At 38.7% G+C, this 27,500-nt stretch overlaps 1 protein-coding gene across 1 annotated transcript in view; it reads right to left on the reverse strand.

Moving 5' to 3' along the window:
• Positions 1 to 18,993: 18,993 nt before the first annotated feature.
• The window catches only part of LOC308698193 (MAM domain-containing glycosylphosphatidylinositol anchor protein 2), a gene marked incomplete at both ends in the record, with an annotated part of 185,740 nt that continues 177,233 nt past the window's right edge, over positions 18,994 to 27,500 (reverse strand). Inside the window, 4 exons of the mRNA XM_081378113.1 lie at positions 18,994 to 19,046; positions 19,627 to 19,726; positions 20,382 to 20,515; positions 22,080 to 22,241. Of these exons, the coding sequence (XP_081234239.1) occupies positions 18,994 to 19,046; positions 19,627 to 19,726; positions 20,382 to 20,515; positions 22,080 to 22,241 (449 nt within the window). The remainder of the gene's footprint in view (positions 19,047 to 19,626; positions 19,727 to 20,381; positions 20,516 to 22,079; positions 22,242 to 27,500) is intronic.

The following is a 27,500-nucleotide window of genomic DNA, read 5'->3' on the forward strand; positions in this document are numbered from 1 at the left end:
TGTGTGTGTGTGTGAGAGAGAGAGAGAGAGAGAGAGAGAAAGAGAGTGCGTGTGTGTGTGTGAGAGAGAGAGAGAGAGAGAGAGTGAGTGTGTGTGTGTGTGTGTGAGAGAGAGAGAGAGAGAGAGAAAGTGTGTGTGTGTGTGTGTGTGTGTGTAGTGTGTGTGTGTGTGTGTGTGTGTGTGTGTGTGTGTGTGTGTGTGTGTGTGAGACTCAGAACATCTGCCAGCGCTGAAATATGAGCGTGCGATCCTGTAATGTGATTCTGGACCCCAAACTCAACCAGACAATAAATAAAGTTAATGATTATCGATAAAACTGATTTCGCTGCATAAGCATCCGAGCGCGCTGGTTTTCATTTGCATTCAGTTAAACTCCATTAAAGATGAAAAACACACTCGACGTACAGTGTAATCCTGAGACCGCCGAGACTCTCAGCAACACGTGCATCTGGATGATGGAAACGGGGGAACTGTGAATCTTCTGATTGTGATTTACACTGCGCTAATACAGTGTGCCACTTTATCCTGAACTCTTTAACTCTTATTATAACAATAGTTTGGAGTGTTTTTATGAAGAACGCTGGGTTTTACCAAGACGTTTTGGTCAAGCGCCCGTAGAGCAGATACAGACTCCTGCCAACACACACACTTTATACGACCAGAATCTGTAATCGCGGTTTAAAAAGTATGAAAGTGACATTTATTATATTGAAAAGTGAGCGGCTCAACACTCAGATCTACACGGACAGTGAAAGAGTGATGAATCTCCACGTGTGTTTCTGAGAAATTCAGCTTTAAATGGGATTTTTCTCCAATGAGACACTAAATCACATTCTTTTGTTTGTTTAATGTGAAAAATATTAAACAGCCATAAATACTAGTTGTAATTTTACTGTATTTTTAATTGTACTCTTGTACTGTTAAATAAAAATATTATTTTAAATATATATTTCAATGTTACTTTTTTATTTTACAGTGAAATAAAACAGCTATTAATAAAACATTATCATTATTAGTAGTAGTAATAAATAAAATACTAAATAAAAATAATTTTTATGTTTCACTGTAAAACTAAATATATATATATTTAAGAAACATAATAATAAATGTATTTTACAGTACAACTGTTCAAGTACAATACTAATATTTATGGCTGATTAAAATGTTTCATATTAAACTAAATAATAAATATTACTATTATGATATAGAATATTGTCTATATAGAACCCTAGGGCTCTTGACCCGTTAAAGAACACTTTATGCCAAAAAGGTTAGAAAAAAGAAAAGAAAAACTGGAGCGCAACTGGAAGAAAACAAAACTAGACGTTTTTTTGCATTTCGTGGAGAGAGAGCTCGATTTCGTAAACCTTAAAAGCTGCTAGATCTGCTTATTTTTCAACTCTCTTAGAAGAAAACAAACACAACCCTAGGTATTTATATGAAACAATGGCTAAACTAACAAGAAATAAAGCTTCTACTTCTGAAGTTTCTGAAGAGCACAGCAGTAATGACTTTATGAACTTCTTCACTTATAAGACTGATAATATTAGAGAGAAGATTATAACTATGCAACCGTCTACTACAGTATCGCATCAGGCAGTGCATTGTAGTCTCCCTGAGGAAAAATTTGATTCATTCGTTGTTATAGAAGAGGAAGAATTTACTAAACTCGTTAAATCATCTAAATCTACAACATGTATGTTAGACCCTATACCGACTAAGCTACTGAAAGAGATGCTTCCAGAGGTCATAGATCCTCTTCTTAATATCATTAATTCGTCTTTGTCTCTAGGATACGTACCGAAAACCTTTAAGCTGGCTATGATTAAACCGCTTGTTAAAAAACCGCAACTTGATCCTTCAGAATTAGTCAATTACAGGCCGATCTCGAATCTACCTTTTCTGTCAAAGATATTAGAAAAGTCAGTGTCTTCACAACTGTGTTCCTTTCTTGAAAGAAATGATATCTGTGAGGATTTCCAGTCCGGATTTAGACCGTACCATAGTACCGAAACAGCTCTCGTTAGAGTCACAAATGATTTGCTCTTATCATCTGATCGTGGTTGTGTCTCTCTATTAGTGTTACTCGATCTTAGTGCTGCATTTGATACTATCGACCACAACATTCTTTTAAATAGACTCAAACATTATGTTGGCATTAGTGGAATTGCACTAGCATGGTTTAAATCATACTTATCTGACCGTTATCAGTTTGTAGCAGTAAATGATGAGATGTCTCATCGATCACAAGTTCAGTATGGCGTACCACAAGGCTCAGTACTAGGACCGCTGCTGTTCACTCTGTACATGCTACCCTCACACACACACACACACACACACACACACACTCTGTACATGCTATCATTAGGAGATATCATTAGGAAACATGGCATTAGCTTTCACTGTTATGCCGACGATACTCAGCTCTATATTTCTTCAAAACCTGACGAAACTTATCAATTCACAAAATTAACGGAATGCATAGCGGATATAAAAACTGGATGACTCGTAATTTCCTACTACTAAATTAACCTAGAATACTGTCTAACACTTGATGGCTGCTCTGTTAAGTCTTCGTCGTCGGTTAGGAATCTGGGTGTGTGTGTGTGTGTGTGTGTGCTCTTTGATACCAATCTTTCATTTGAAAGTCACGTGTCTAGTATCTGTAAAACCGCATTCTTCCATCTTAAAAATATATTTAAATTACGCCATATGCTCTCATGACAAATGCGGAACAATTGGTTCATGCTGTAACAATGCTGGAGAAAGCAGGCGGAAGCGAGGATCTATTTGCAGGATTTTAATAGAGAAACATGTAGTACATATAATAAAGAACACGAAGGACAAAGAAACAAAACCACGAGCAGGACCGAACTAGAAGCACCCATACATGTACAACAACTGACAAAGTAACAAGTGAAACACAAGGGCTATAAATACACAGGGACAAACAAGCTAAACAAGATAACAAGGGGGTGTGGCTAATTAGAAACACCTGGGGAGACTAATCAACATGAAAAACTACATAGGACTACAAGACTGAGCACAAGACAGGAAATGACAAAAGAACACACAAAACAAGTGGAACACAAGACAAGAATCATGACAGAGCCCCCCCTTTAAGGAGTGGATTCCAGACACTCCACACAAAAAATAAATAAATAAAGGTCAAGGAGGGTGGTGGAGCAGAGGTGGAACGGGGGAGGGATGGAGGGCCCATGAAACAGAAGAGGGCCTGGAGACTGTGACAGGACGAGAGGCCAGGGTGGAGCAGGCTGTGCAGGCGGCCAGGGAGGAGACGACTCTTCAGGCGGCCAGGGCAGAGACGAACCTTCGGGCGACCACGGCGGAGACGACCCTTCGGGCGGCCAGGGCGGAGACGACCCTTCGGGCGGCCAAGGCGGAGACGACCCTTCGGGCGGCCAAGGCGGACGACCCTTCGGGCGGCCAGGGCGGAGACGACCCTTCGGGCGGCCAGGGCGGAGACGACCCTTCGGGCGGCCAGGGCGGAGACGACCCTTCGGGCGGCCAGGGCGGAGACGACCCTTCGGGCGGCCAGGGCGGAGACGACCCTTCGGGCGGCCAGGGCGGAGACGACCCTTCGGGCGGCCAGGGCGGAGACGACCCTTCGGGCGGCCAGGGCGGAGACGACCCTTCGGGCGGCCAGGGCGGAGACGACCCTTCGGGCGGCCACGGCGGAGACGACCCTTCGGGCGGCCAGGGCGGAGACGACCCTTCGGGCGGCCAGGGCGGAGACGACCCTTCGGGCGGCCAGGGCGGAGACGACCCTTCGGGCGGCCAGGGCGGAGACGACCCTTCGGGCGGCCAGGGCAGAACAGGAGACCACCCCTCTGGCGGTCCTGGCGGATCGGGCTGGTCCGGAGGTGTATTGCCCCCCCCCAAAATTTTCTTGGGGAGGCTCCCCGGTAAAGAGTCCTGGACCAGCGATGAAGAGGGCTTTGAGCTGGGCAGGACCAGCGGCGAAGAGGGCTCTGAGCTGGGCAGGACCAGCGGCGAAGAGGGCTCTGAGCTGGGCAGGACCAGCGGCGAAGAGGGCTCTGAGCTGGGCAGGACCAGCGGCGAAGAGGGCTCTGAGCTGGGCAGGACCAGCGGCGAAGAGGGCTCTGAGCTGGGCAGGACCAGCGGCGAAGAGGGCTCTGAGCTGATCAGGACCAGCGGCGAAGAGGGCTCTGAGCTGGGCAGGACCAGCGGCGAAGAAGGCTCTGAGCTGGGCAGGACCAGCGGCGAAGGAGACTCTGAGCTGGGCAGGACCAGCGGCGAAGGAGACTCTGAGCTGGGCAGGACCAGCGGCGAAGGAGACTCTGAGCTGGGCAGGACCAGCGGCGAAGGAGACTCTGAGCTGGGCAGGACCAGCGGCGAAGGAGACTCTGAGCTGGGCAGGACCAGCGGCGAAGGAGACTCTGAGCTGGGCAGGACCAGCGGCGAAGGAGACTCTGAGCTGGGCAGGACCAGCGGCGAAGGAGACTCTGGGCTGGTGTGAAGTGCAGGCTCGGCTAGACTGGCGTGAAACTCTGGATCGGCAGAAGTGACGTGAACAGTCTCTAGATCAGCAGAAGCGACATGAACAATCTCTGAATCAGCAGAAGCGACGTGAACAGTCTCTAGATCAGCAGAAGCGACGTGAACAGTCTCTGGATCAGCAGAAGCGACGTGAACAGTCTCTGGATCAGCAGAAGCGACGTGAACAGTCTCTGGATCAGCAGAAGCGACGTGAACAGTCTCTGGATCAGCTGAAGCGACGTGAACAGTCTCTGGATCAGCAGAAGCGACGTGAACAGTCTCTGGATCAGCAGAAGCGACGTGAACAGTCTCTGGATCAGCAGAAGCGACGTGAACAGTCTCTGGATCAGCTGAAGCGACGTGAACAGTCTCTGGATCAGCAGAAGCGACGTGAACAGTCTCTGGATCAGCAGAAGCGACGTGAACAGTCTCTGGATCGGCAGACGTGATGTGACCCCTCTCCACCTCCCCTACAGTGAAGGGGGAACCACAAAACTGCAGGACAAAGTCAATGTACTGTACCAGGGTCCAGCTGGGGTCCTCCTCTGGTAAATTTAGGCTAATGTCCTGTTCTAGTCCACTCCAGAAACAGTCCTTTAGCAAAGCATCGTTCCCAGGAACGAGGTGACTATAAAAAAGGAACTCCTCCACATAATTTTCGATGCTACGATCATCTTGATAAATTGAACAAATTTTGCTCAGTGGGTCCCGGATAATACCTGCTAGATCCATAGTTTGGTCAGTTGTTCTGTAACAATGCTGGAGAAAGCAGGCGGAAGCGAGGATCTATTTGCAGGATTTTAATAGAGAAACATGTAGTACATATAATAAAGAACACGAAGGACAAAGAAACAAAACCACGAGCAGGACCGAACTAGAAGCACCCATACATGTACAACAACTGACAAAGTAACAAGTGAAACACAAGGGCTATAAATACACAGGGACAAACAAGCTAAACAAGATAACAAGGGGGTGTGGCTAATTAGAAACACCTGGGGAGACTAATCAACATGAAAAACTACATAGGACTACAAGACTGAGCACAAGACAGGAAATGACAAAAGAACACACAAAACAAGTGGAACACAAGACAAGAATCATGACACATGCATTCATGAGCTCAAGGCTAGATTATTGTAATGCTCTACTGGGTGGTTGCCCTGCACGCTTAATAAACAAACTACAGCTGGTTCAAAACGCAGCAGCTCGAGTTCTTACCAGAGCCAGGAAGTATGACCATATTAGCCCGGTTCTGTCAACACTGCACTGGCTCCCTATTAAACATTGTATACATTTTAAAATATGTGACCCTGGACCACAAAACCAGTCACATGGGTATTTTTTTTTAATTGAGATTTATACATACTATAAAAGCTGACTAAATAAGCTTTCAAATTGATGTATGGTTTGTTAGGATAGGACAATATTTGGCCGAGATACAACTATTGTAAATCTGGAATCTGAGGGAGCAAAAAAATCTAAACATTGAGAAAATCTCCTTTAAAGTTGTTCATAAATGTTGGCGATTGTGCAGCATTCACTCACAGAAATACATGTTTTATATATTTACAGTAGGAAATTTACAAAATATCTTCATGGAACATGATCTTTACTGAATATCCCAATGATTTTTGGCATAAAAGAAAAATCTATAATTTTTGACCCATACAATATATTGTTGGCTATTGCCACAGATAAACCCGTGCGACTCGAGACTGGGTCTGTGATCCAGGGTCACATATTGCTGATCACTTACAAAGCACTAAATGGTTTAGCTCCGCAGTGCTTGAGCGAGCTCTTAACGCATTATAGTCCGTCACGTCTATTGCGATCTCAAAACTCCGGCCAGTTGATAATACCTAGAATATCTAAATCGACTGCTGGCGGCAGATCCTTCTCCTATTTAGCACCAAAACTCTGGAACAGTCTATAATTCAGTGTTAGGCTGCATAGATCAGGTCAGCCGGAACCGGGAACACTTCCCATCAAATCTTAATGTACTCGTTACATCATAAGATCATCATAAAATGATCCCATGATGGGATGGTTCTGTATGAAGCGCCTGACGGAACCCATTAAGGTTCCATATAGAACCTTTTCTTCTCTTCATTAACTTTCTTTTGGTTTCAGGGTGAAATAAGAGCAGAACGTGTATTGAGATGGAGAGTGTGTGTTTATGGACGATTAAAACCCTCTCATCGAGGCTCTTCCCTTGGCGTCGTTCTTGACACACTAATTACAGCTCTTTCAGATCGACTGGCTATGAGAACTGCGTCTGAACAATCCATATATCTCGTCGCAACATACAATTAAAAACTCACGCTCCACTGTTCACGCACATCAATACTGGGAAGATCACGAGGCCTGAAAGTTTGCAATAACCCGTTGTTCTCGAGTGGACTCGGGTCAGATGAAAGTTAATCTACTGACCTTGGCTTCTGGCCGCTCAGATAAACACTCGAGGAACTATTGCAGAAGCGTTCAGCGCATTCATCTGGAGAATGTGTGCGAGATGTATTCTTATATTTCTGTCACAAGCAAAACCAATTTGATGTAGATTGTGGAGATTGTTCCGTGTAACAGAACCACTGATCTTTATCCATGACTGGACTGATCATTGCATTCGAAACTGTTTTCTATGTCAATATATTTTAAAATGTGATGCAAAGTTGAAGTCAGTGTCATCCTTCAGAAATCATTTTAATATGCTGCTGGAATATTATGAGTTATTATTGTTTCTTAATTATTAATAATCTCCATTATTAATACATTTAAATAATCTCAAAACATGTGATCATACACAGACAGAAGAGTTTTACTGTCGACTTTTCAAGTCATAATTTCGACTATTTCTCATAATTTTGACTGAGTATGTATTTCAATTTTGTCATAATTTACTTCTTAAATCATAATTTATACTTTTTTTGTCATAATTTTGACTTGGTATGTCATCATTTTGACTGTCATTAAATTTTTAAGTTGTAATTTCAACTGTCATCATTTTTTTTTTTTCATAATTGACTTTTTAAGTCATAATTTAGACTGTCATAATTTACTTTTTACGTCATAATTTTCACCTTTTTGTCATAGTTTTGACTGGCATAATTTCGATTTTGTCACAATTAACTCTCCTTTTTAACATTTTTTACTTTTTGTCATAATTTAGATTTAGTATGTCATCAATTCAACGGTCATAACTGACTATAATTTAAACTATGTCAATTTTGATTTTTTTTCATAATTTACTTTTTGAGTCATATTTTTGACCTTTTGTCATAATTGACTTTTTAAGTCATAATTTTTACTTTTTGTCATAATTTTGACTTTTTCATAATTTACTTTTTCCATCATCATCATCATCATCATCATCATCAAAAAACATTTTTATTTTTTCATCTAAGTATGTCATTATTTCGATAATTTTGTCATCATTGACTTTTTAAGTTATAATTTAGACTTTTGATAATACTTTTGACATAGTATATCATAATAACGATTGACTAAAGCATGATTAAAAGCAGAGAAAAGAAAGCGTAAAGTAATGTTGGATCAGTGCATGTTCATGAGCGACACCAGGTTCACATTCAAACCCAATATGAGCTTCATCTGTGGGGAAGAAATATTACAGAACTCAAATACATGCGCCTGCAGAGACTCATAATAAACGTTTACATCTCATAAAACGATGAATCTTCCCAGTGCAGTTTTAGGACACGACCCAATCAAAATCATCATCATCATAAACAACAGCATAAGCGGCGGATGCTGGAAGAATGAAGATTAGAGCTGTGATGTGCGTTTACATTTGAGTTTTCATAAACAATAATAACACTGGTGATGATAAAATGCTGGTTGGGAAAATGAGCTTGTTACTGGAAAAAACAGTAACTCCACAATATCAAATGACACTCTCCATTCAGATGTTTCAAAATACTTCATATTGTCACAATATCATATTCCAACAGTGCGAAGCTGAAAGATCAGGAACATTCACACAGTGGTGATGATGTAAAGTCAATACATACAGGAGGAGAAATAACGTATAATGGCCTCTAAAAATACCTCAACAACATCTGATGGAGACGCTGAGAGACTGAGACGCCATTATCATCTCAAACACGCGTCAGAAACACAGATCAGGGTCATTGAGCTTCTGGATCTCACTAAAGCTTTAAAGCCTTAAATATCGCTTTTCTATATCAATACTGCTTTCAAACATCAGATTTGACTACATCAAAGGACTATTCCGGAGGAATTTAGGACTATTCTTTGTGAATTATATAATCTAAACCAAGGGTTTTCAAGTGCCACGGACCCAAAATTATGATTTCTTCTGTGAAGGACCCTTTCCTCACTAATATCATGATGATAATGTGCAATTACAGTAATATAATAATATGTTTTTTGTTTAACCCTCTGGTGCTCCTTGCATTGTTTTATTTCATTGAAGTGAAAATTCTATATTTTAGTTCGATAATGTTTTTTATTTATGTAATATTTTGTATTTTTAGAGGATTTTATGGTACTAAATTATATTTCTGCAGTAGTTTTTATACATTTATTGAGTTTTTGAGCACCTTTCAAACTTAAACTGTCATAAATCTTGAAAGTTTGATCTCTTTTTAAAGATGACTTGGCAGATTATCGCTGAAGTGAATAAAGTTTATTTAATTTTTTTTTATTTATAGAAATTTAAAATTGTTATGAAAAATGCACACAAATACTCACAAGTGTGACAGGACCATTAAACCGGTTCGAATCATGTCCATGATTTATTTGTGTGTTCACACAGCAAGTGCCGAAACCTTTACCAAGTTTCGTACCATTCCGATGAAGAAAAAAATGACTAAATGTAACATTTCTCTGTCAGAAAGACCGAAGAGCACCAAAGGGTTAAAGGTAAAAAACTGTTAGAAATTACATATTATCTGAAAAATATTTACTTAAATGTATCATTTTTTCTTTTGTACTTTAAGATGTATAAACCTGAAGAGAAACAAAAAAATAACAAAGTATACTAATAGTTAATCTCATGATTACAAAACAGTCTATAGAAAACACAATACAATGTAATGTCATATTCTCTACATTTCATTATTTCTATTATGTTTTTTTACTTAAATATTAAATTTTTTTACGGATGCCCATGTCGGCATTTTTTAATATTTTCAATATCAAATATTAAATTTTATATTTTTTTGATATATAAAAGACATTAAATAGCCTAATGCATTTAAATGTTGTGCAAGATGGTTGAACTCCTGATAATATTTCATATTTCAATCAAATAGTCAGCGTCTCGTTGTGACAACATGCCCCGGTTATGAAGTAAACTCTGTTTTGTGAGCAGGAACAGTGTAAATGTTCAGTATCTGCATCTGAGACTTTAATATTTGTGACTGAACAGAAACTTGCATAAATAAATAAATAATGTCTAGTCGGAATGCAAATTCCTCCAGGAACAGGCAGAAAGAATTTTCCGCAATGCGTTTCACCGACACAGAGGTAAAATAGCTTTCTTTATTATTTTTTCATCATTAGTTGCAAGAATGACACAAAAAATGATGGTAAATGCAAAGAAATACAGTGAAAGGAAGCATTATTGGATATAGCCTAAGTGTGTAGAATGACTGAAGTGATCATTACAGGACATCAGATCAGGGTCAAAGCCTCGAGGTCTCTCGCTTCTAATCATCATCTCGTGGTTTAACACACACCATAAACACACACTGTCAGAAGCAGTGAGTGATCTGCAGTCAGAAGCCCTTCTGAAGCTCCAGTGTGAAGCACTAAAACACTGGATAATTCTCCGATCACACTCGAAGTCACAGGTCATAACGAACGTCAGCACAAAAATGTCATGTAGAATCTCTTTTAAAATGTTTGAATATTCAAATGTAACATTCATATAATGTTATAAAGAGATAACATGTTTTATCCTAGAAAAAATATATATATATTTAGAAAGTGGATGTTTTGAACGTTCTTGGAACATATTTTTTGTTAGTTTAAACTAGTGCTGGGAAACGAATAATCGCGATTAATCGCATCCAAAATATAAGTTTGTGTTTACATAATATGTGTGTGTGTGTGTACAGTGTATAATTATGTTGTATATATAAATACACACACATATGCATTTATATATTTAAAAAATATTTACATGTATATACTGTATATATATATATATATACATAATTTATATTATATAGCCTACATGAATATTTTATATATAAATTACACATTTTTCTTAAATAAATGCTTGTGTGTGTATTTATATGTACAAAATAATTATACACAGTACACACACACATATTATACACAAACTTATATTTAGGATGCGATTAATCGTTGCCCAGCGCTAGTTTAAACGTAATCCAACTTCACTTTATCAAATGTATTTTATCAAGGCATTCGAGCAGGGCGATATATTTATCCCGATATTTTTCAGACAATATTCAATATACAAATGTTGTTAAAATCAATGCATTGTTTCTCACCAAACGAACACAAAGAACATTTTTAATTTATATGCACCAACAATAACAGCAATATTCACCTACATTTATAAATCATTTTGATGCATGAAAAATGCCACACAATGACTTTAGAGATTTTTAGACGAATTGATAAATCAGTTTATTGAAATGAACAGTTTGAAGTGAATCACATGCAAACACCAAATAAAAAAGTGCTTTCAAATAATTTCAATATGTTGTTTAATTTAATATCACCAGCAAAATCATCGCAAATAGTTTCCGAGTATTCAATAAATCGCCCAGCTCAAAAAAGAAAAAAAAAAACGTTTTGTGACCGTTCTCTCAACGTTATGAACAACGTTATTCCAGTAACATTAAAATAACGTTCATTCAGAGTTATCTTTTCATAATGCTCGGATTTGCAGATCGTCTAATGCTTAAGGATCGAGCAGTCGCAATGATAAAGGTTCGCGGTTGGTCGTGCGTTGGAACCGGGCGGTGAGTAAAACTGCTTCAAATGTCTCTGTGTTGTTGTTAGCTCGGCGGGTTAGCACAGCTTTAGCTTCGCCCACACAGTCCGCCTCCAGCCGCTCGTTTTTTTCCGGAAAGACTCGGTACAGCCTATCTTTCTTTTATAAATATAATAAAACTAAAGACTTTTTGGAGATATGAAGGATGCAATATTACTCTATAGGTACTCAAGATTAACAGGAGATTGAGTGAAAATGAGCATTTCACCCCCCCTTTAAAGTTCGCAGGAAAAAGAAAAAAACGTTTTAAAACGTTCTTAGAACTTTCCGAAATAACCAACCCGATCTCACGCCAATTCGTACGAATTTTTACGAGGTGGATTTTACGAATAGGTCGTGAGATAGCGATGAAATAACGTTAACTCAATGGCAATGTGAGAAGAACGTTCTCAGAACATATTTTTGTTAGCTGGAATTACACACATGACTATAACACAAGCTCTTGTGTATTGAAACAAGCTTTAGCCCTTAATTAATATCATTTGTATAGGTTTGTTTTATTGTAGAACATCATACAGGAACAGAGACTCAGTCAACACTTTGTTTCAGTTTGTCCTGTAAAACATTTGATTCTGAAGTCCTGTAATGAGCGTCAGTCATGTTTCCTCACCTGACCTATGGGACACTGCATATCCCAGCACATATACGTGACGCGCTCCAGTAAAACCAGTGGGATCGTCCTCATTAACCAGCTCCTGCTATATAAGGTTGTAGGGGCTCCTGGAATGAAACTACTGTACATTATGGTACAGGACTTCATTAACCTCTTGCTGTTTGTCACTGATGTAATGCAACAATGCTGCAGATTATTACATGCTTGCATTATGATCAGGCTATACTGAGTTATGAATACATTTCTGTGGCAATTCAAGAAGTTGAAATGAGAGGCTTTCATAATCACCCTCGATTCAGTTTCTGACACTTCACCTTTCCGACTATCAATAAACATTATACTCTTATAGTACCATTATACACTTCTGCTCAAATGTTTGGAATAATGAAGATTTTTTTAATTTTATTTTTTAATTGATTCCAGTCTCTTCTGCTCACCAAAGCTGCATTTATTTGATGAAAAATACAGTAAAAATTGTGAAATATTATTCTAATGTAAATCATCTGTTCTCTATGTGAATATATAGTAAAGTGTAATTTATTCCTGTGATCAAAGCTGAATGTTCAGCATCATTACTCCAGTCTTCAGTGTCACATGATCCTTCACAAATCACTCTAATATGAGGATTTGATGATCAAGAAACATTTATGATTATTATCAGTGTTGAAAACAGTGCAGATTCATTTGTTAATGTTTTTTTCAGGATTATTTGATTAATAGAAAGATAACTGTCGCTTTTGATCAATTTAATGCGTCCTTCCTGAATTTAACAGACCCCAAACTTTTGAATGATAATGTATGAGCATCAAATCATCATATTAGAATGATTTCTGACATGACATTTAAAAATCTTAATTATTCCAAACTTGCATTTTTAATACACAAGCGTACATTGTAACTTCACACCGGTTTTGCAGGGCGACGGTCACATATATGATTTTTCAGAACAGCAGTTTTAATGTTTGAATAGATGTTGTGCTTCCTTTGACTCGTACATAAAACATCTCATATAAATTTCAATGAACAGAGCTTCTTTACATATACAAGTACAGTTACCAAACCAGCAAAGTCGGCATTTTTCTGCCCACTTCGGATATTTTCAGCAATGCAAGGGAGACGACGAGAAATAAAGACAGTAAAATTTGGAACATTTCAACGTAAATAAGAAGAAGAAACGAGACACGGCTTCTTGTCAAAACATTTTCATATTGTCTTTTTTTTTTTTTTTTACAACACCCTTTTTAAAAAGCGGCCGGTCGAGCGCTCAGGTAGATACCGCCACTGTTTTCACAGTTTGTGTGTAAAAGCTGAAACACATTCTGGATTGAGTAATAAAATATTATTATACTTATGAATATTTCATTTTTTTTCTCTCAGAATGCACATTGTTCGGTATATAAATGGCATGAGGAGGGCCTGTCCGTACCAAGGCCGTTTGCGTTTCGTTATCGATGGAGAGACATTCAGCGAACACCTGCGTCGTCCAGTCGGAAATGAGTATTAAATAGCCCATCAGATGTTAGAAACATTGACGTCTGGTGTCGATGGCCAGGCTAACGGATCGGTTTTTAACCTGAAGGCACTTCTGTTTTAATGGCAGAAATTCTGTCACTCAACTGGTACTGGGAACGGCGACAAACCAGAGTCTTTCACCGTCGCGGACGCCCATAATCGCACGAAACGAAAAGTCGTCCATCTTGCGCTTGGGAAAGTGAGCACAGTGTTCGTGAAATCAGGCTGCTACTGGAGTCGGGGGATAAACGCTCTTTTATTGGCGTTTTAAAGCACCGAGCCGAACGAAACCAAAGAAGAGATATGTGAGAATAGGTTCTGTTGATTGTACTCCAAATCACAAAAAAAAAAAAAAAAAAAACATACCGAGATGAAAAACGGGAGAATCGTGAACGAAAGGGAATTGTGTGTGAAACACTTCTTGATTCGTGAAACTGGTTTGGCTTCCCTTTCGGTTTAATCCACACATCCAGATGGCGAAGCAGTCGTTGTGCTTTTCAGACCGTGTTCAAATCCTCCAGGCATTTCTGAACCTCAGCGGGAAATATATAGGTTTTTTGTTAGCATATTGTCGGGCGGAAACCTCGTATCTCCAAAACAACTACTTTTCAGGAAATGGAAAAATCACTGTAATATTTAGACAAGTAAACACTGATGTTGTGGTTTTAGACACTTGCATGTGTCCTTACATTATTAAAATCAAGCTCAAATTAAGTTTTTGACCAGCGAATGTCGGACATGCGTGTTTTATTCGTCATTAGAACGGCTGCATCTGAGCCAATAAGTGTTACGAATGACATTTTATAAGTTTACTGTAGCTTTATGTGCGCGCTAAGTTTTTTCTGTCATTTGGCCAAACTCTCATGTTATTAAAGATGAAGGTTATTTAAGACAGGATTGACTGTGACTCGACGACAAACACTCTTCTCCGCTCCTCAAATACATAAAATATCAGCCTTTATATATATATATATATGTATTTAGTGTTTCTTGAGTGAAGAAAACGCTGTACTTATTCAAACAAACCGTCTTTATTTACCATTGCATTGCAAACAAGCAGAGACGCTCCACTTCATTCATGACAGAGGTGGGCGGAGTTATGAGGTTTGATTGACAGTTTGAGGAGCCAATGGAGTTACACGCTTAAGTCACAAGCTCTTTTTAATACTTTTCATTGGTTAAATATTTGCAAAACCCACAGTTGGCGACTGATAGTAGGCCTAATGATTTATGAAAAAAATAAAAATGACAAAATATGGAGATAGAGGTTTCCGACCGCGACAAAAATATTTATCACTTTTCTGTTTAGGTTTGTGGTTGTTTTATGGTGTTATTCCCGGTGTTGTGGCTTCTCAGCAATCCGAAAGCATAAATCTTTGGTGATAAAATATTACGGGACGCATCTCGAGTCTCTTCTCATGTGGAGCGTCACCTCTGACGAAAGAATACGGTAAAAAACAGTGTGACGCACAATGGCCATATACTGGAGACCGTGTGTGGAGCCGCTCCTCTGATAGCTGTGGGAAAACACACAGAGGAAGAGGTAAAAATTAACCAGAGAACTAGATCAAAACTCACTGACATGTCAAATCAACCAGAGGACCACTGAAAATGGGTCAAATTCAACAAATTGAACATGGAGCCGCTTTGACATCTACATATCTATGTGACTGAACCCTATAGGGCCTTGAAAATGAAGATTCCAAAAGAAAAGTTTTTTTAAGAACCAGAATCTAAAATCATATTGAAATATCTTTCATTCTTTTTGAGTTATAGCCATGCAAACTTTGGAAAAACAACATTTATGGCACTTAGAAAGGTATATTCTATGCAATTGTGTTGATAGAAAGAAACAAGATGCATTTCTAGTTTCAACATTATCTGTTGTTCAGATATTCCTCTTTCAAAGAAAAAGGTATCAGCTGTATGCAAATTTACACACATTTGTTTTTTGGCCACTGAATATGTGTACAATTTACTAATTTACACATAGAGCCACATTAAGCTCTCCATATCTCTGGGACTGAACCATAATAGGGCCTTTAAAGGAGAACTCCGGTCAATTTTAACATTGAGCTCATTTTTTTGTAAATTTGGAGTGCTGTCAATACAGAGAACAACGACAAAAATCGGTGTTGCCTACACCGTGTTATCCTCTTTTTAAAATTTGCACTCTGTTGACTTCAATGGGGCAAGTTTTAAACCTGCTTTTAGCCTCTTAACATCCTTGATGTGTCATTACAAGTGCACAGAAAATGTGAGTGATTCCTTCAGAGTGAACACAAGTGAATCTGACTGCAGTAGATGTGAAAGATAGGGATAAAAATGATGTTAATTCAGCCAGCGCTCATACCTGATTGTCGAGTTCGGGCACGTAGTTTTAGTTACTTTTTTATTTGAACATTAACGTGTTTAGACACTGGCATTAACGTGTGTTTAGACACTGGCATTAACGTGTGTTTAGACACTGGCATTAACATGTGTTTAGACACTGGCATTAACGTGTATAGACACTGGCATTAACGTGTGTATAGACACTGGCATTAACGTGTGTTTAGACACTGGCATTAACGTGTGTATAGACACTGGCATTAATGTGTATAGACACTGGCATTAACGTGTGTATAGACACTGGCATTAACGTGTGTTTAGACACAGGCATTAACGTGTGTTTAGACACTGGCATTAACGTGTGTTTAGACACTGGCATTAACGTGTGTTTAGACACTGGCATTAACGTGTGTTTAGACACTGGCATTAACGTGTGTTTAGACACAGGCATTAACGTGTGTTTAGACACTGGCATTAACGTGTGTTTAGACACTGGCATTAACGTGTGTTTAGACACTGGCATTAACGTGTGTTTAGACACTGGCATTAACGTGTGTTTAGACACAGGCATTAACGTGTGTTTAGACACTGGCATTAACGTGTGTTTAGACACTGGCATTAACGTGTGTTTAGACACTGGCATTAACGTGTGTTTAGACACTGGCATTAACGTGTGTTTAGACACTGGCATTAACGTGTGTTTAGACACTGGCATTAACGTGTATAGACACTGGCATTAATGTGTGTATAGACACTGGCATTAACGTGTATAGACACTGGCATTAACGTGTGTTTAGACACAGGCATTAACGTGTGTATAGACACTGGCATTAACGTGTGTTTAGACACAGGCATTAACGTGTGTATAGACACTGGCATTAACGTGTGTTTAGACACAGGCATTAACGTGTGTTTAGACACTGGCATTAACGTGTGTTTAGACACTGGCATTAACGTGTGTTTAGACACTGGCATTAACGTGTGTTTAGACACTGGCATTAACGTGTGTTTAGACACTGGCATTAATGTGTGTTTAGACACTGGCATTAACGTGTGTATAGACACTGGCATTAACGTGTGTATAGACACTGGCATTAACGTGTGTTTAGACACAGGCATTAACGTGTGTTTAGACACTGGCATTAACGTGTGTTTAGACACAGGCATTAACGTGTGTTTAGACACTGGCATTAACGTGTGTATAGACACTGGCATTAACGTGTGTTTAGACACTGGCATTAACGTGTGTTTAGACACTGGCATTAATGTGTGTTTAGACACTGGCATTAACGTGTGTTTAGACACTGGCATTAACGTGTGTTTAGACACTGGCATTAACGTGTGTTTAGACACTGGCATTAACGTGTGTTTAGACACTGGCATTAACGTGTGTTTAGACACTGGCATTAACTGGCATTAACGTGTGTTTAGACACTGGCATTAACGTGTGTTTAGACACTGGCATTAACGTGTGTTTAGACACTGGCATTAACGTGTGTTTAGACACAGGCATTAACGTGTGTTTAGACACTGGCATTAACGTGTGTATAGACACTGGCATTAACGTGTGTTTAGACACTGGCATTAACGTGTGTATAGACACTGGCATTAATGTGTATAGACACTGGCATTAACGTGTGTATAGACACTGGCATTAACGTGTGTTTAGACACAGGCATTAACGTGTGTTTAGACACTGGCATTAACGTGTGTTTAGACACTGGCATTAACGTGTGTTTAGACACTGGCATTAACGTGTGTTTAGACACTGGCATTAACGTGTGTTTAGACACAGGCATTAACGTGTGTTTAGACACTGGCATTAACGTGTGTTTAGACACTGGCATTAACGTGTGTTTAGACACTGGCATTAACGTGTGTTTAGACACTGGCATTAACGTGTGTTTAGACACAGGCATTAACGTGTGTTTAGACACTGGCATTAACGTGTATAGACACTGGCATTAACGTGTGTATAGACACTGGCATTAACGTGTATAGACACTGGCATTAACGTGTGTATAGACACTGGCATTAACGTGTGTATAGACACTGGCATTAACGTGTGTTTAGACACAGGCATTAACGTGTGTATAGACACTGGCATTAATGTGTATAGACACTGGCATTAACGTGTGTTTAGACACAGGCATTAACGTGTGTATAGACACTGGCATTAACGTGTGTTTAGACACAGGCATTAACGTGTGTATAGACACTGGCATTAACGTGTGTTTAGACACAGGCATTAACGTGTGTTTAGACACTGGCATTAACGTGTGTTTAGACACTGGCATTAACGTGTGTTTAGACACTGGCATTAACGTGTTTAGACACTGGCATTAACGTGTGTATAGACACTGGCATTAACGTGTGTTTAGACACTGGCATTAACGTGTTTAGACACTGGCATTAACGTGTTTAGACACTGGCATTAACGTGTTTAGACACTGGCATTAACGTGTGTATAGACACTGGCATTAACGTGTGTTTAGACACTGGCATTAACGTGTGTTTAGACACTGGCATTAATGTGTGTTTAGACACTGGCATAAACGTGTGTATAGACACTGGCATTAACGTGTGTTTAGACACTGGCATTAACGTGTATAGACACTGGCATTAACGTGTGTTTAGACACTGGCATTAACGTGTGTATAGACACTGGCATTAACGTGTGTTTAGACACAGGCATTAACGTGTGTTTAGACACTGGCATTAACGTGTGTTTAGACACAGGCATTAACGTGTGTTTAGACACTGGCATTAACGTGTTTAGACACTGGCATTAACGTGTGTATAGACACTGGCATTAACGTGTGTTTAGACACTGGCATTAACGTGTGTTTAGACACTGGCATTAATGTGTGTTTAGACACTGGCATTAACGTGTGTTTAGACACTGGCATTAACGTGTGTTTAGACACTGGCATTAACGTGTGTTTAGACACTGGCATTAACGTGTGTTTAGACACTGGCATTAACGTGTGTTTAGACACTGGCATTAACGTGTGTTTTGTGATTTCTTGAGCACGTTGAGAGTCAGGTGTAAATGCACTAAACACACATGGTGATCACTGAAAACACTGAATTGAGGAATCATTCACAAGCGAGTTAAGAGCATTAAAATCCGTCTCATGTATTTCATACTTACGGCTGGTCATAAATGTCTAAACTGTATCTCTGTGATTCACAAGCATCCTCCAGTGCATACAACTGCAGTGTTTTATCATCCTCTAGATTCCCACGAAGCTTGTATTTACGACACAAACACACACACACACACACACACACACCTCATGCAGATAACGAAACGAAACATCTCTAACTGTCACGTAACTTTTGATAATAATGGAAAACCTGTTATATTCAGCCTAATAATAATGATTAACACATAACTTCACTCGATGATTACAGCCCTGTCTGGCTCAGAAGGAAGGCTTTCCATTTGCTGACATATTTTCATTCTCGCTCTCACCATCAGTCTTGTCAATTCCAGCCCATTACCTGCACTCATTTCTGTTTTTCTCGCTGTGTGTTCTAGTGTAATTACTGAGCACTCTTGGACAACACTGTGGTTGCTGCTGCACACGTAATCATGGCCTGGTTACCATAGAGATGCATGATAGATACATACGATTGGACGGAGGGTCAGGACACTCCCCCTCCTCCAGCGTGACATCATCAATGGCAATATCCCCCTCGATCCCGGGACCGCGAATGCCCTCGAATATCACCTGTGTGATGGAAATAACACAAACGAATGCTTGCGTCAAGAGCCTCGACAACATCTTTCCAGGATGTGCTGTTAACATATTTACACAAATCCATAATGCATTCTATATATACAGTCAAACCAAAAACTATTCAGACAACAGATATCATTTTTTTATATATATATTTTTTTACTAGAGGGTGCAGGACACTATAGTGCATTTATGTACTAAGTGAGGATAGACTGTGACATATTACACCCTAATATTCTTCATACAGTGACTACCAGTTAAAGTGTGGGAGCAGAAATGATTGGGACACTTTGAGCTGATCATGTTTTGCTGAAGTGTGTTGTCTTTAATTGCTAATGCTCTTTTTACACACAGACTGAACACAATGAAGCATTGCTTGGTGATTGGTTGAGCTAAACTGGTATTATCTAATTGTGTAGTTAAATTTAACAGCTGACAGATATTCAACATAATTCATGTGTGAGACAGTCTAACAGAAGGACGGACAAAACCAGTCAAATATCAACTGAGTTCTGCTCATATTTTATTACCATTTTCTAAACTATAGCGAATAAACTGTGATAATGTGAGGAATGTAGAAGGTGTCTGAATACATTTTGGTTTGACTGTATAAACTGAATAAATGTTAGCTGTACATTTCCCTCACCTGGAAGGATGAAACCGGATGGATAGTGATTTTGGCTTGTCTCCATCGGTCCCCTTGGTTCCCGCTGAGGGACCACACTGGCCCCGTGTCTGAAGTCGCCTGACCTTTCTGCTTCACGAACGCATTCAGAGAGCCTGCGGGAAAAACACAATCATTTCATTTAACAGCGCAGCTCCTCCGACAGAAGAACTCAAGGCTGCTACGCTGCTGGAGAACCAATCAATCCAGTTACAAACACATGATCTGTCAATCAAACTAACTTTATCTGGACAATAACTGTATTCCAGAGCTGCTGTAAAGCCAAACAATCTCCTGTTCTCACTGTAAAGTCTTTATTGTTAAAGCGCTGTATAAATGAAGGAGACTTGACTTGACAAACAGATTGGAAGTGAATTCTACACAACTCCACATATTCTTCTAGTCGAAGCTGTAGGTTATTCAGTTAGCAATAGTGTCTGCTTTATGTACTTTGGCAAAAGGTATGATGAAACATTATGGCAAGACAGTTTTGAGGTCTATTTTTCTTCCATAACATCAGAAAAGTGGAAAGAAAACATCCAAAATACACTTTATTTATTTTATTGATCTATTTGCGTCTGTAGATTTCAGTCACGATCCATCTCTTTAAAGACAGTGAGTTTGAGTCAGAAATCTCCACTTCTGCAGTTTTACACACACCAAACTTTACAACTTGACATTTTATTCCTAAAAACGTGGTAAAAATGTATTTGACTTAAGAAACTCTAGTTTTAGTAAATTGTAGCCCTATTGTACTAATCCATCCCCTCTTTTTGATTTGACTAACGAATTATTATACTTTGCGCACGATTTAATTAAAATGAGGGAGCAAATTAGCAAAACGTGCTGACGTTTTAGTAAGTTCATTTGTTAATTTGTTCATACACAAAGAATTAAAATTAAACATACAAAAATAAGTGCATACATATTAAACTAGTGTTGACAGTATTTTCTGCTTTATGATAAAAAGAGAAATTTTACTTTTTTAAACGTTATTTCAAGCAACAACATGTTTTTTTTTATGGTTTTAGGTTTAGTTAACTATAATAACCCTGCACCCATCTAGCAATAATGAAGGTGGATTTGAACACATGTGACAACATGCCCCGACACAGGGGTCAAAGTGTGTTCAATGAACCGTTTCTTGATGCTCAACAACAGGTTTGAGCGTACGCCAGAATCATGACATCTGAGAGGAACTCTCGTCCATATCGGTATCGGCCGATATATCTTCATTTTTAACGTTATCGTTATCGGCTTGATAAGAAAATTTGGCCGATATATTAAAGCTGATAAATAATGTATTATTTCCTTCATCTGAGACGCTTCAGATGCGACTGTTCAACATGATGGTGTTAAATTGCTTGAAATATGATTGGAACAGGTCTGTCATATCGGCTACATAAATGTATAATAAGAATATCATAATTGTGTGTTTGGGACGTGGCTTTTAATGGTGAGACTTGTTTTGTAATCAGGCTCTCAAAAATGATATAAAATCGGCTTTCAAATATAAAGGATTAACGGTTATCTGTAATTTTCAGCATTTTCATATGGGTGCATCTCTGCATCGCCTGTTTCCTGTCAGTGTAAGTGATAAAGCGAGAGAGTTTTACTGAGATCTTACTGATGTTGTAGCTTCAGGAATGCGTGTGCATGAGGAGGTCGTCTTCATCTTACCGATGTGCTTGCCGTACATGTGATAGTAGAAGCTGAAGCAATACGCCGGTGGGCTGGTGATGCTGTAGGGGTTCTTCGGCGCGACGTTAAACGCAGGACTCAGTAATCGAGCCGTGTCGCCCTCTTTACGAGGTCTCGAGGTCTCGATGTACATGTAGAAACCTGGTGATGACACAACAAGATAGATCTATAGATCACAATAAACCTCTGATTTAACACAAGCCTCAGGTGGCAAAACAGCAGCCATATACTTGACTATATATATATATATGACTAATATATAATAAACTATGATATAGTCACTGTCAGGGGGAAATCTCCTATTTCCAAAACTGCAGCTTTTCAGGCAATGGAAAAAAAACACTATTTTAAATAATTAAACACTGTAAACTACTGACATACGTGACAAAGACACTCTTTTTCTTTCATCAAATTCATAAAACATCAGCCTTTTATATATTTAGTGTTTCTTGAGTGAAGAAAACGCTGTACTTATTCAAACAAACCGTCTTTATTTACCATTGCATTGCAAACAAGCAGAGACGCTCCACTTCATTCATGACAGAGGTGGGCGGAGTTATGAGGTTTGATTGACAGTTTGAGGAGCCAATGGAGTTACACGCTTCAGTCACAAGCTCTTTTTAATACTTTTCATTGGTTAAATATTTGCGAAACCCACAGACAGACGTAAAGGGTGACTGATAGTAATGATTTTTGACCAAAAAAATAAATTTCGTAAATTTGACCCAATTTACGAAATATTGAGATATGAGGTTTCTGCCTGACAGCGACGATTTATAAATAAATAATATAATAATTAAATATATAAAAATAAACTAGTATTATTATACAAAAATATTTAAATAATAATAATATATTTATTCAAATTCAAAATAGCTTTATTGGCTGAGAATAAAGAATTCATAAATATAGGAGGGACTATTTGTTTTTGACCCAATATGAGGGAAATTTTCATAATTTTATGTTATTTAAATCTGACAAAATTATTTGGTCAAAAAAGGCTGAGTACAGCAACAGGTTTCATTTAACTATGCAAAAATAAAAAGTCCATAGAAAAAAAAAGCTGATAGGAAAATAACCATTCATAATCAGTTATTAATATTTAGTTGGTTTTGCACGTGTTCATAATTTAAAAATCATGTTGCACAATTTGTCATGTTTCATTGCGTTTTCACAAATAAAACAATAGACTCCAATCACAACTACGCAATATGATTACAAAATCTTTGACGCATTTACAAACAATATGTGAATGTCAATATTCCTCTTGTAATGTGAGCCACGTTCACCAGCGCTGTTCTTCAGAGCGCCGTCTCATTGAGCGCTGGGCTGTGAAAAACCCTCCAGCCAAAATCAAACAGAATCTCCTCTCTGGAATTTGATGAGCAATAATTAAAGTCTCTGTTGGACTCTTGATGTTAATAAAACGCCGGACAGTTTGGAAGCATCAGGGTGATTAAAGCAAATGTATAATTTACACGGGGACCGGAGAGGACGTGTTAACCGGCGCTCGGTCCCTGCAGAGCGTCACGGCATCAAGTAAAAATACATCTCAATAAAAATAAAAGGAGCTCATCCCGATTCATCCGCATCCGGCACTGGCATGCATTGTCTCAGTTTGGGAATAGACAACCTCATTTGAAAAGCCAAATTTCGTCTGAATGAAATCACGCAGAGTGGTAATTGGAACTCGGGCGGATATGAATGAAATTCAAGATAACTTCAGAAATCAACATGAGGATTTAGGCCGGAGTCTCTCATGGGTATTTCAGAAGTTTCCTTCCGGAAAGAAGATAAGCTTCTTATGACAAAATAACGATTTCATAAAGGATTGAGGAATCGTCGTACGGTTACCTACACAGTAAATGCTGCACAGTTTGGGTTACACATATTGGGTCACTATGTTGGGTTATTTTTCCAAAAATGTTGGGTCAATTTTAAAATCGATGGGTAATTTCTAGTAATAACCCGGCTGTTGGGTTAAATACGTATGTTGAATGTGTAGGATTGAAAATAATCCAAGATATTTTAAATGAACAAAGATATTTGCTTGACTGTTTTTCTACCCCCTCTTTCAGAGACAATGACCATTTGGAGTTCCTAAGGCACAGAGGGGCTGATAGTGATCTAGGCATGCAAGCCAAATGTTTGTACTTTGGGGGTCAATGAATTGTCACACCTTTAGTACAGTGGTGGAAGTGTAATTATCTGATTGGTCAGTTTGAATGTCTCACAGTTGGGTTTTAGTCACATGGTCAAGGAAAGGATAAAAGAAGATTGTAACTGTTGCTCTGGCTCTTTGAGACTCGGGCTATCTTCTTCTCTTCCTCTCTCTCTCTCTCTCTCTCTCTCTCTCTCTCTCTCTCTCTCTATCTATCTCTCTATCTCTCTCTCAGGTAACATTTTTCATATATGCTGGGTACAATTAATAATATAAGTTATCATCATCTCATACATATATTTTGTAACTATTTTAGGTGTAACCATAACCATAATTTGTCATTAAACCTTTTCAATTGCAACTAATGTGCTAACTAGTTTTGATTTGGTATTGACTTTAAAGTGCTACATATTGCAATACAATATCGTCACTATCTATAGCAACGCTCTCCCACAAATATTAAGCTATTGTAACTGCACTTATTTCCGTCGTTGGTATAAGTGGCAGTGGGTGGTTATAGACAAGAAATGTGCAGATTTCTACCATCTTGCCAATAACGTTTCTTTAGTCATTCGGCAGTTCTTGCAGCTTGAACCACTGCAGGAATTCCACCCTTACAGATGGTGCCGAAACCCGGGATCCCTTGCAGTGTGTTTTCTGAAATTCACTTTGATCAGAATGAGGACATTTTTTCACAGTTAATTTTGTGAATGGATTAAAGCTGACCTTCTGACCATGGGATGGGTAAGTCTGTTTTCATTGTTTAATGGTATGATAGGAAATGTCTCCATTTGCATGAATTGAATGAAACAGAATTTAAAAGGTTTTGAATAGCTTTAATAGTCCCATTACTGTATAATTTGTAAATATTGTGAATATTCAGATCTCCTCGGGGATGGAAGGGAAAAAATCTGATAACAGTGATGTATTGTTTGCTTTATGGAGCAAAAAAGTTGAGCCTACTTTGTGTAAACTCAAGAAAGAGTACATTGGAATTAAATGTCCAGATGAGGAAATGCTCCAATGGTGGGACACAATTGGCAAACATCAAAAGAAATCAAAACATGCTGAAATAATTGAGGCTTTAAACTTCATAAGTTTTACACGGCTACGTGAGTTAACAACATGTCTATCTTCAAGTATAGATGCTAAATGTAAAGAAGTGCAATCTAAAAATGCAGAGGCACTAAAGTCTGAGGCAAAGATTCAAGATCTTCAAACACAGCTAGATAATTTACTAGCTGAGCAGTTAGCCCTGACTGAAAAGTGTAAAAATCACAAGGAAATCATTGCAGAACTCAAGGCTAAGCTAAATGCTAAATTGTCTCCCAAAATGCTTAACAGCGATGGGACTAAAAAGCACGTTCGCTTCTTAGAGGAGGTGACTTGCTCTAATGAATCGGAATCATTTAGTTCAGAAAATGCATGTGCAACTGACCAAGAAAGTGTGCCTATTTCAGTTCTTAAGGTGATGCAACACCGTAATAGCGCAGAGTCATGTACCAGAACGCATGGTGTACAAGCATTAGAGAGTCGTGAAAATCCTCAAACTCCAGGAGAACGTAGCAAACATCCCTATGGTAAAGAAAGCAGGTTTTGCAGTTCCTGTCAGAAAATAGGCCATAAAGAGGGAAAATGTTGGTCACTGGGAAGGGGCAGACCTCCTCCTTATTTTCAGAAAAATAGTAAACCACTTTCTAAGAGCAAAAATCAGCGATCTGCACGTACAGGTAAAACTCTTAGTGAGTTAACTGCTTTGTTCATGCAAGGCCTTCAGCTATTAACTTCACTTGCTAGTGGGTTAGTAGCCCAATAGCAAGAAGTTTAATATCCAAATTGCAATGATCCTGTTTGTATGTTCAAATTTGTAATTGTGCGTAACACATCGTGCTCATAGAACACACATTATAGTTGTTTGTGCTACATGTGCACATAGGCTAATTAAGTTAATTCTTTAAAACACATGATTGCTTTACTGTAAGTGTTGTATGAAACACTTAGGTTAAAAGGTTGTAGATGCTAAGAATTCTAGACCATGTATCTTGTGTAAACTGGAATAACTGTTTACTGGAATTGCATAGCAATTTCAAGTTGCATGTGTGACTATGTTGAATTTGTTTGTCTCCTTAGTGGAAAACTCTGCTATTTTTCCATATAGCTGCAGTAAAACCACGTAAAGGAGCATAGAATTGCCATGTGGCCACAATGTTAATCACGATTTGCATTAACCATGAAAATGCTTCCCTCACAACAGGATTCAGTAACTCTGTACTTTGCACTTTTCTCATGCTCCTTTAACTGAAACAATGGTGTGGGAACATTTTGAGCCAGATCACACCTCATACTCACATTCTCATGCTGGCTCCCTGTTACAACAACAGGACCAAATTTGCATCACAATTGTAAAACCTCCTCACCTTTGTTTTGGGGCATGATGAATTTACACATAGCCACAGCTAAATGCAGCCACATAATTTGATCTTCACACAAAGTCAAATCTGCATCTATCTGATTCTGCCTCACAAAATGAATGCATACAATGCTATTTAAGTCTTTACATCTAGACTGAATTATAACTGTATTGCATCCAGTAATTGTTTGTTTTGTTTTTCTTTGGTTTTACTTTATCACTTAAGTAATCATTTGTTTCACCAAGTTAAATTTTTAAAATGTATGTCAGTATTTTTCATTTTTACCAAGTACAAATATTTGTATTCTCAATAATGCTTTTGAAACATTTCTGAAACTAATTTGATTTCTGCTTATTTGTATTGTGTCCATTTTACTTGCAACAATGTTTATGGACATTAATTCAATTGAATCTCTGTGTTTGGTTACACTGAATATTTTGCTGATACTCTTCATGAAATGGGGTTTTAAACCAGCATTTGTTGTTTTGTTATAATGCAATTTATTTAAATGTTTCCAGAACAGTGTAAGAGCGTGTAAGATCTTCTTTTATTCTCCCTTGACCATCTTTTTAAGTACATCAATTTAAGGGCTTTTTGCCAAAGACTCATTTTAATCTGACCATATCAAACTTCTGACCAATGACAAATGCCATGTGTCTGCTTTTGCTGTTTGTTGTTATGCTCTTTTAAGATTGCAGGATCCCTGCAACCAAAGTTCACATTCTGTGACCCGTCTCATAAAGAGAAACCAGCGTTTGCTCCCAGATTCAGTGCCTGTTCTTGTGGAGGTGTGAAGTGTTCGATGGATGATTTGCATCTATGAACGGT

The sequence above is a fragment of the Scardinius erythrophthalmus genome (assembly GCF_964197995.2).
Source record: "Scardinius erythrophthalmus genome assembly, chromosome: 11".
In the NCBI taxonomy this organism is placed as follows: domain Eukaryota; kingdom Metazoa; phylum Chordata; class Actinopteri; order Cypriniformes; family Leuciscidae; genus Scardinius; species Scardinius erythrophthalmus.